General features: G+C 47.9%; 1 protein-coding gene across 2 annotated transcripts in view; it reads right to left on the bottom strand.

Moving 5' to 3' along the window:
• Positions 1-635: 635 nt before the first annotated feature.
• stac3 (SH3 and cysteine rich domain 3) overlaps positions 636-10,474 on the bottom strand; it is a 185,983-nt gene continuing 176,144 nt past the window's right edge. For both annotated transcript variants that reach the window (XM_072494035.1, XM_072494036.1), the window contains 3 exons: positions 10,417-10,468; positions 9,031-9,168; positions 636-3,623 (listed from right to left, as the gene is read on the bottom strand). In XM_072494035.1, coding sequence (XP_072350136.1) covers positions 3,525-3,623; positions 9,031-9,168; positions 10,417-10,468 — 289 coding nt within the window. In that variant the 3' untranslated portion in view covers positions 636-3,524. The remainder of the gene's footprint in view (positions 3,624-9,030; positions 9,169-10,416; positions 10,469-10,474) is intronic.

The following is a 10,474-nucleotide window of genomic DNA, read 5'->3' as shown; positions in this document are numbered from 1 at the left end:
GGTGGGCAGTTTTTTGGCAGGCCGGGTCCTCGTGCGGCCTGCGCCGTGCGCACCCACGGCCTCAGACCTGGCAATTCTCTGGCCGTATCCGTAGGTAAAGCCGGGGGGGGGGGGTTACGCTGCGTGCCTGCTAGCCCCCCATCAGACGGAGAGAGAGGTGGAGAGTGACGAATGTTTAAATATATTACATTGTGTGTCGTTGCAGTAGTGTATTACGACCCCAACAGTGGCGAGGATACTGGACCAATACCCCAATATTTGGGCGGAACGGTAGCACAGTGGTTAGCACTGTTGCTTCACAGCTCCAGGGTCCCAGGTTCGATTCCCGGCTGGGTCACTGTCTGTGTGGAGTCTGCACGTTCTCCCCGTGTCTGCGTGGGTTTCCCCCGGGTGCTCCGGTTTCCTCCCACAAGTCCCGAAAGACGTGCTGTTAGGGGAATTAGACATTCTGAATTCTCCCTCTGTGTACCCGAACAGGCGCCGGAATGTGGCGACTAGGGGCTTTTCACAGTAACTTCATTGCAGTGTTAATGTAAACCTACTTGTGACAATAAAGATTATTATTTCATTTTATTTTCTAAGTCTGTGAAGAAAGAATAATTCACTCCAGATTGATTGCACAAAGAAAATAGGGATTTGGTATTTTTAAAACAAAACTTTATTAACACAATAAAATAGCTTCCAATTATCCCTTAAACAATACGACTCAATACAGTAAACACAATACCCTTAATTACTATCTCTATTCCCAATTGAGCAAGAGAGGAAAAACATACATCGATCCATCCTACATCCCAAGGTCACAGATTAACACTTGCTTTCCAGAACAGATTTAGCTCCTATCAGACTCTGGCTGAATATCTTCAAAAAGCTGTTTCAACTGGTTTGTTTCAGCTCCCCCCTTGTCCTCTGACAAATCTGCATTGCTTTAAATACTATTAATCGTACTGTGAGAGCAAAAGACTTTACTTGTGGTCTAAAGGGTAGCCAGATTAAAAATCACCACTCAAAACCTTTCTCAAAAATGTCTGAATACCTGAGCTCCACCCAGCAATGACCTCAAGTTCCCAGGCTGAAAGCAAATTAACTCCCCAGGCTGAAAACACACCAACTCCCCAGGCTGAAAACACATTAACTCCCCAGAGTTAAACAACAGTTTACTCTTAAAAGCCCAGGCTTTTACTCTGGTCAATTTCACCTCTGTCTCCTAAAATCTATTCGGTTTTGCAGAACAAGATCCTTTTAAAAACAGTCAAACACACTCCAACCCAGGCTTTTAACACATAAATTGCCAAATGTTTATCATCCAATGTATCTAAAATCCTGCATTCGTCACACATGTTATTAAAAGAACTTTGGTTAAGGTATCCAAATTATACATCTGCTAAAGTTGTAATTAAGGGGTAAAGAGGCTGTGATGTCACTCATGGGAGGGTCTGGGTTTGTTTTTAGTTTCATTTTCAGCCCTGCCCTGGGTCTGTTTTTAGTTTCATTTTCAGCCCTGCCCTGGGTCTGTTTTTAGTTTCATTTTCAGCCCTGCCCTGGGTCTGTTTTTAGTTTCATTTTCAGCCCTGCCCTGGGTCTGTTTTTAGTTTCATTTTCAGCCCTGCCCTGGGTCTGTTTTTAGTTTCTTTTTCAGCCCTGCCCTGGGTTCTGAGGAAAGGAGGTGCATTTCTCAGACTGACTTCTGAAAGCTTCTCTCCCAAGGACGTTGAGAATAATTCTGTAAGACACTGAGTGTTAACTTTATTAATCAGTGGCTTTTGACCCGTGTGTGGACTTTGTTCACTTGAAATTTTGGAAGTAGACGTGAAAGTGAGCTGAAAGACCTTTCATTATTTTTTTAACTGTTTAACTGTTAATTGAAAAGCGTTTTTTTTTCCTTGAATGTGAATGGGGTTAATCCTGTGTTAATAAGGATCCCTCATTTCACTCCTGGAGCGAGGGAACCCTTTCCTCACAGTTTACAAACTGAAAAATTGTTGATGTCTCATCCGGTTTTCCTAAACTAAGAGAGCAGAGCAGAGTTAATGTTTCAAAGAGCTATACGGACCTGAAACATTTAACCCTGTTTCTCTCTCCACAGATGCTGCCTGACCTGCTGGGTTTATCCAGCCATTTGCTGAGCCGCAAATCGGGAAAAGTAACTTGAAAAGGGAGTGATGCAAAGCCAGCAGCAGAGTCCCTCAATGACAGCAACTAAAAATAAACCTGCTAGCCCAGCAAAACCGAAAACATTTTAGCGCCTGAATGACACCAGATTTGAGTAGAAACGGGTGTTCAATCAAATGATGATTAGCAGGAGAGACTAGGACCCGGGGGCACAGCCTTAGAATAAAAGGGAGTCACTTTAGAACAGAGATGAGGAGAAATTTCTTCAGCCAGAGAGTGGTGGGTCTGTGGAATTCATTGCCACAGAGGGCGGTGGAGGCCGGGACGTTGAGTGTCTTTAAGACAGAAGTTGATAAATTCTTGATTTCTCGAGGAATTAAGGGCTATGGAGAGAGAGCGGGTAAATGGAGTTGAAATCAGCCATGATTGAATGGTGGAGTGGACTCGATGGGCCGAATGGCCTTACTTCCGCTCCTATGTCTTATGGTCTTATGAACTATTCTGTGGTGGCCGATGGGCAGTGTGGCTATTCAAAGATGTTTCCAACCATAAAATCATAGAAATGTTACAGCACAGAAGGCACATACTGTCCATACCAATGATTGAACACAAAAATGACCACATTCTGCACCATCCTTCCTATTCCCTATCCAGCACCTTCATAGAACCCACTCACAATAGGATATGTTTAGCCTTCTGGTTTTCATTTGAGAAACATATTCCTGAGGCTAAGGGGGTGGGGGGTGGGGGACATCACTCTGACCCTCTCTGTTGACACCATGGAGCATTCTGACATTCCTTTCATTCCAACAGCTGTCAAAGTATCAGTTTCAGAGCTGGAATTCTTCCCTGGCCACGAGCCACGTGTTGTTCAGGGTTTTCCGAATGGGAATAAACCCCTTCGGGTAGATAAAGGACCAAAGTTTGAAAACATTGGCTCAGAAGGCCATGAATGAAATCTCAGGGCCCTCATTCTAGCCTGAAGGATGCAGCCGCGATCTGTAGTTTAATCGCTCATTGGCTGAACCTATAAGCTGGACCTGTCTTATGGGATGGATTCCACAAATAATTATGCGTGTGGATTGTGCAGATATACATTGACCACTGATCTGAACTTATTCATTGACATTTTAATATTATTAAGATGAAATCTCATGCAAGGTTTGTGCTACCCAAAATATACAAAGAAAATCAGCTATCCTTTTATCTTCAAAATAATGTTTTCCTAACACACCAAGGTATGCTTAGATCACCATAGCAACAGTCGTCCATTTTTGTCTGGAAGATTCCTTCCAGCTGGCGTGGGCACGACCAGGAAATACGACTCCCTCCACATTGGCAGGTAGAAGTTGGCACTGTTACACGTTTCAAACAGCCATCTTGACGCTGCTTCACCGGGTTCTGGCACATGCTCAGATTTCCTCTAAAAAGTTAACAGGGAACATTCCCACCTTCCGGCCTGTGAACACCTTGATGTAGCCGTTGACCTCTTCACCCTTCTGTACAACAATCTGTCACAAATTGGAAGGGGAGAAGAATGAAAGGGATTAAGGTGGAATGTCCAAACATTCGCATGCAGGCCTTGACAACCAATCGTGCCGTTTCAATGTGTGAGCATACATAGATACATAGAAGATAGGAGCAGGAGGAGGCCTTTTGGCCCTTCTAGCCTGCTCCGCCATTCATCACGATCATGGCTGATCATCCAACTCAATAGCCTAATCCTGCTTTCTCCCCATAGCCTTTGATCCCATTCTCCCCAAGTGCTATATCCAGCCGCCTCTTGAATCCTCAGGGCAGCACGGTAGCATTGTGGATAGCACAATTGCTTCACAGCTCCAGGGTCCCTGGTTCGATTCCGGCTTGGGTCACTGTCTGTGCGGAGTCTGCACATCCTCCCCGTGTGTGCGTGGGTTTCCTCCGGGTGCTCCGGTTTCCTCCCACAATCCAAAGATGTGCAGGTTAGGTGGATTGGCCATGATAAATTGCCCTTAGTGTCCAAAATTGCCCTTAGTGTTGGGTGGGGTTACTGGGTTATGGGGATAGGGTGGAGGTGTTGACCTTGGGTAGGGTGCTCTTTCCAGGAGCCGGTGCAAACTCGATGGGCCGAATGGCCTCCTTCTGCACTGTAAATTCTATGATAATCTATGATGAATATATTCAATGTTTTAGCATCAACTCCTTCCTGTGGTAATGAATTCCACAGGCTCACCGCTCTTTGTGTGAAGAAATGTCTCCTTATCTTTGTCTGAAATGGTTTACCCTGAATCCTCAGGCTGTGACCCCTGGTTCTGGACACACCCAACATTGGTAACATCTTCCCTGCATCTACCCTGTCCAGTCCTGTTAGAATTTTATAAGTCTCTATGAGATCCCCCCTCATTCTTCTGAACTCCAGCGAGAACAATCCCAACCTGAGTCAATCTCCCCTCGTATGACAGTCCCGCCATCCCTGGAATCAGTCTGGTAAACCTTCGCTGCGCTCCCTCGAGAGCAAGAACATCCTCAGAGAAGGAGACCAAAACTGCCCACAATACTCCAGGTGTGGCCTCACCAAGGCCCTGTACAATTGCAGCAACACATCCCTGCTTCTGTACTCGAAACCTCTCGCAATGAAGGCCAACATACCATTAGCCTTCTTTACTGCCTGCTGCACCTGCATGCTTACCTTCAGCGAATGGTGCACAAGGACACCCAGGTCCCGCTGCACACTCCCCTCTCCCAATTTACAACCATTCGGGTAGTAATCTGCCTTCCTGTTTTTGCTTCCAAAGTGAATAACCTCACACTTATCCAAATTATACTGCATCTGCCATTGATTTGCCCACTCGCCCAACCTGTCCAGATCATGCTGTAGGATCCCTGCATCCTCGTCACAATTCACCCTCCCTCTAGCTTCACTCCCTTCCCGGTGAGGAAACGGCCTCTCCTGAACGTGGCACGTCCCCCCACACTCCAATGGTGCAGCCCTAATTATAAGGTTGATACTCTGACCTTGGATGCTATGACCCCACCTCCCCTCAAGACAGGAGCATCCGATTTAACATGTGGGGGAGGCTGGTGCCATCTTGCTCATTTTAAACAATGCGATTTGAACAAACTGGGAGCTCTCCGATATAGCAGCAGTGGAAACTGGTCGAAGCCGTTCCGTTCAAGAAGCGGGACATTTACAAAGGGGTGGCACAGTGGTTATCACAACACCAGGGACCCGGATTCGATTCCCCGCTGGGTCACTGTCTGTGCAGAGTCTGCACGTTCTCCCCGTGTGTGCGTGGGTTTCCTCCGGGTGCTCCGGTTTCCTCCCACAGTCCAAAGATGTGCAGGTCAGGTGGATTGGTCATGTTAAATTGTCCCTTAGTGTCCAAAGATGTGCAGGTTAGGTGGATTGACCATGATAAATTGTCCCTTAGTGTCCAAAGATGTGCAGGTTAGGTGGATTGGCCGCGTTAAATTGTCCCTTAGTGTCCAAAGATGTGCAGGTTAGGTGGATTGGCCATGTTAAATTGTCCCTTAGTGTCCAAAGATGTGCAGGTTAGGTGGATTGGCCGTGTTAAATTGTCCCTTAGTGTCCAAAGATGTACAGGTTAGGTAGATTGGCCATGTTAAATTGTCCCTTAGTGTCCAAAGATGTGCAGGTTAGGTGGATTGGCCATGTTAAATTGTCCCTTAGTGTCCAAAGATGTGCAGATTAGGTAGATTGGCCATGTTAAATTGTCCCTTAGTGTCCAAAGATGTGCAGGTTAGGTGGATTGGCCATGTTAAATTGTCCCTTAGTGTCCAAAGATGTGCAGGTTAGGTGGATTGGCCGTGTTAAATTGTCCCTTAGTGTCCAAAGATGTGCAGGTTAGGTGGATTGGCCATGTTAAATTGTCCCTTAGTGTCCAAAGATGTGCAGGTTAGGTGGATTGGCCATGATAAATTGTCCCTTAGTGTCCAAAGATGTACAGGTTAGGTGGATTGGCCATGTTAAATTGTCCCTTAGTGTCCAGAGATGTGCAGGTTAGGTGGATTGGCCATGTTAAATTGTCCCTTAGTGTCCAGAGATGTGCAGGTTAGGTGGATTGGCCATGTTAAATTGTCCCTTAGTGTCCAGAGATGTGCAGGTTAGGTGGATTGGCCATGATAAATTGTCCCTCAGTGTCCAAAGATGTGCAGGTTAGGTGGATTGGCCATGTTAAATTGTCCCTTAGTGTCCAGAGATGTGCAGGTTAGGTGGATTGGCCATGTTAAATTGTCCCTTAGTGTCCAAAGATGTGCAGGTTAGGTGGATTGGCCATGATAAATTGTCCCTTAGTGTCCAGAGATGTGCAGGTTAGGTGGATTGGCCATGTTAAATTGTCCCTTAGTTTCCAAAGATGTGCAGGTTAGGTGGATTGGCCATGTTAAATTGTCCCTTAGTGTCCAGAGATGTGCAGGTTAGGTGGATTGGCCATGTTAAATTGTCCCTTAGTTTCCAAAGATGTGCAGGTTAGGTAGATTGGCCATGTTAAATTGTCCCTTAGTGTCCAGAGATGTGCAGGTTAGGTGGATTGACCATGTTAAATTGTCCCTTAGTTTCCAAAGATGTGCAGGTTAGGTAGATTGGCCATGTTAAATTGTCCCTTAGTGTCCAAAGATGTGCAGGTTAGGTGGATTGGCCATGATAAATTGTCCCTTAGTGTCCAAAGATGTACAGGTTAGGTGGATTGGCCATGTTAAATTGTCCCTTAGTGTCCAAAGATGTGCAGGTTAGGTGGATTGACCATGATAAATTGTCCCTTAGTGTCCAAAGATGTGCAGGTTAGGTGGATTGGCCATGTTAAATTGTCCCTTAGTGTCCAAAGATGTGCAGGTTAGGTGGATTGACCATGATAAATTGTCCCTTAGTGTCCAAAGATGTGCAGGTTAGGTGGATTGGCCATGTTAAATTGTCCCTTAGTGTCCAAAGATGTACAGGTTAGGTGGATTGGCCATGTTAAATTGTCCCTTAGTGTCCAAAGATGTGCAGGTTAGGTGGATTGGCCATGTTAAATTGTCCCTTAGTGTCCAAAGATGTGCAGGTTAGGTGGATTGGCCATGTTAAATTGTCCCTTAGTGTCCAAAGATGTGCAGGTTAGGTGGATTGGCCATGATAAATTGTCCCTCGGTGTCCAAAGATGTGCTGGTTAGGTTGATTGGCCGTGTTAAATTGTCCCTTAGTGTCCAAAGATGTGCAGGTTAGGTGGATTGGCCAGTTTAAATTGTCCCTTAGTGTCCAAAGATGTACAGGTTAGGTGGATTGGCCAGGATAAATTGTCCCTTAGTGTACAAAGATTAGGTTTTGGTTTGTGTTTTGGGTTAAGGCAGGATGCTCTTTCAGAGGGTTGGTACAGACCCAATGGGCCGAATGGCCGCCTTCTGCATTGTAGGGATTCTCTGATTCAATGATCAACCCCAGTTACTCACCATATCCCCCAATCACACAGTTTTTCCAGAAACGTTTGATCTCTTGAATCCATTTTGAGTGGACAGCTGGGGCTGGAATGTCCGTCACATTTCTGTTTCAGCTCGCCGGATGGTCAATGTGGTTTCCCATCGGGAACCCCCCGAGCTGCCAGCAAAACGGAGCATCCCGACGGCGGAGAATCCAGCCCCTGGTTTGTGATGCAGAGCGAGGGCAGCAGCGTGAGTTCGATTCCCGTACCGGCTGAGGCTATTCATGAAGGCCCCGCCTCCTCAACCTTGCCCCTCGCCTGAGGTGTGGTGACCCTCAGGTTAAACCATCACCAGTCAGCTCTTCCCCTCAAAGGGGAAAGCAGCCTATGGTCATCTGGGACTGTGGAGGCTTCACTTTAATACTTCAATGTCTTTCCGTGGTAGCCGACTTAACGACATGGATGAAGAGGTTCCCCTTGACCTCTCCCCTTACCCCTAATCTTCCCATTTCAAACTCACTGATATTTGAACGGTCTGCTGGTTGGACCCATTTGCCTGCTCTGAGCCCATTGGTTAATTCTGAAACTCACAGATGGGTCAGCCTCCCTGATAGGTCTGTTCACAGTTCGTGTTAACTGATTGCAAGATGGAGCAGAGGTCAACATTCGTGACTGTTTATCCCATCAAGCACTAGTCCAGCCAACACTCACAGTTTAACTTTGTCCTGGAAACAGAGCGAATGATCCAGGGGGTGCAGGACCCGAGGGACCTGTGGGGTAGATTCTTTTGAGTAAATCAAAGAAACAAATTAGCTAATGAACCACCAAACACTTCCAACGGCAACTTCTCAAATTGAATAGTTCTTTTGGGGCTGATGGTGTATTCCAGCCCTTACCGGTCCACTCATGGAAGGCCTCAAGCCTACCAGTGGACATACCATGTTGCCTCTCGAGAGACATGAAGGCATGGACATAATGACAGGAGAGGGACAGGCATTCAGACTGGATGACCCGCCCCCCCCCCCCCCCCCCCTCAATCTCCCATTGCCTGGACTTGTTAATGGCACCTTGGCCAGGCCCAGAGGCGGGAACGAGGAAGTTCACCCCCTGCCCCTCTACTGGGAGCGCGCCTCACCCCCCCCCCCCCCCCCCCCCCCACCCCACCCCCCGACAGCAGGACAGAATGGCACAGGGAGGATTTCTGAGGCGGCTCAAATTGTGGAGCCAAGATTGTCCTGGGCGTAAAGCAATGAATGTGGCAGGGCTCACTGGGAAAGTGGGATTTATCATTAGAGGCATAGGTTACGGTGGTCCTGAATAAAATACTGCCTCAGCCTGGAGTATTGGTTCTGGGTATCTTGAGGCAGAATGAGAAGATTTTCGAGAGACCCTCCTCAAATAAGGGGACCTAAACTGTGCACAATACTCCCGGTGCGGTCTCACCTACGCCTTGGATAGGTACAAAAGCTGCAAGATTGCAGTCCCCCTCAACCCCTGTTCGAGGGTACCTAAATTCCCCACTTACCTGATCTTTCTTCAGGGTAATCTGGCCCATCTCCTTATTGCCAACGAACGATCGGATAACTTTATGGACGCGTTCTCCCGCACGCACCCTTATGATGTAGTTCGCTGGGAAATAGCCAGATTTTTCTCCAATTCGCCCCTGAAATGGAGAAATGTTTGGGTCTGATACATTTTCTTTTATCAGTCAGTCGCTAATACCCTCTTCATACCACTGTGCCCACACACTCATAACCTGCAACTCACACTCAAACCAAATTGGCGTGCCACCAACAGGGTTCGGACAGTTGATGCTGCCCTCCGAATCCTTGATACCTGATCGCACCCTCATGTCAACTGTTATTAGAAAGCTGGATTGATCAGAAAGCTAGCACACGGGTTTAGACGATTGTTGCTCAGTCTAAAACCAGTCGAAGGTGATGATTTTTCGCTTGGCCTTGCAGATTCTTCCCAACATACCTTGGGCATCAGAACAGCTGGGAGTGAGACCCAAATTCAGATCTGTCAGGTGGCCAACTTTGCACTGAAGGATCTAGGGATGGTGGGGCTGTAGCTGGTGGCGTGTGTGTGCAAGGCTCCTGGCCAGAGAGGGATTCACGGAGGGAGATGCAGGCAGCTGGGGTGCTAATGGCCATTCGGGGATTGGGGGCTGATGTGAGGAGAGAGGGACAGGAGTGATGCCAGGGACACAGAGGTGTTACTCCCACGAGCTGCTCGAAGGAGGTCGTACATCTTCTTACAGCATTGCATGCTGGTCCTCCTGGTGAGGCTGGCAGCATTGGCAGCCTCTGCCACCTCATCCCAGGCCTCGTTCAGAATGGTGGGCTTGAGCCTCCGCCCCACCCTGGAGAAGAAGGTGCCCTCTTCTCTACGGCGTCCAGAATTTCCGACTCCAGGAACCTTGGACGTGTCCTACATGCAGCCATCTTCTTGGTTGGGATGACTGCCTGTACCGAGGGAAGCGCTTAAAAGCCGCTCCAGATCGTCAGGCTCTGAACGTGAACCCCGACCCCAGTGAATCAGACGCCTGCGAGGACGCGACTCGGCCCTGCTGCACAGGGGCTGTGTTCTGGCCCACTTACATGACCTGAATTTATCCTGGCCGGCAGCACGCAGTTACCTCGAGTCCCCACTGGCAGCAGCACTTAGTCTCCAGAACAGAAAATCCAGTCTCCCATTCGTTTAAACGTGGCTTCCTTTATATTCCCAAGAGCGAGCCAATTAGCATGCCCCATCTCCCCTCCCCCCCCCCCTCCCCCCTCCCCCTGTGGGGGATTCAGTGGTACAGTCAAAATCTCCATTGACGTTTCCTGAGATGGACGCGCCCAACAGTGGGCAGGCCGAGAAAACGCCGCCCTCAGTTGACAGCACCCTCTGGAAGTGAACGTACCTTCCACCATTCTTCATTAGAGTCATCAAAGACAGTTACTCTGTCCCCAGCACTGTAA

Source organism: Scyliorhinus torazame, chromosome X, assembly GCF_047496885.1.
Source record: "Scyliorhinus torazame isolate Kashiwa2021f chromosome X, sScyTor2.1, whole genome shotgun sequence".
Taxonomy (NCBI): Eukaryota; Metazoa; Chordata; class Chondrichthyes; order Carcharhiniformes; family Scyliorhinidae; genus Scyliorhinus; species Scyliorhinus torazame.
Note: the sequence above shows the minus strand (reverse complement) of the source record. Positions and strands in the feature narration are given on the sequence as shown.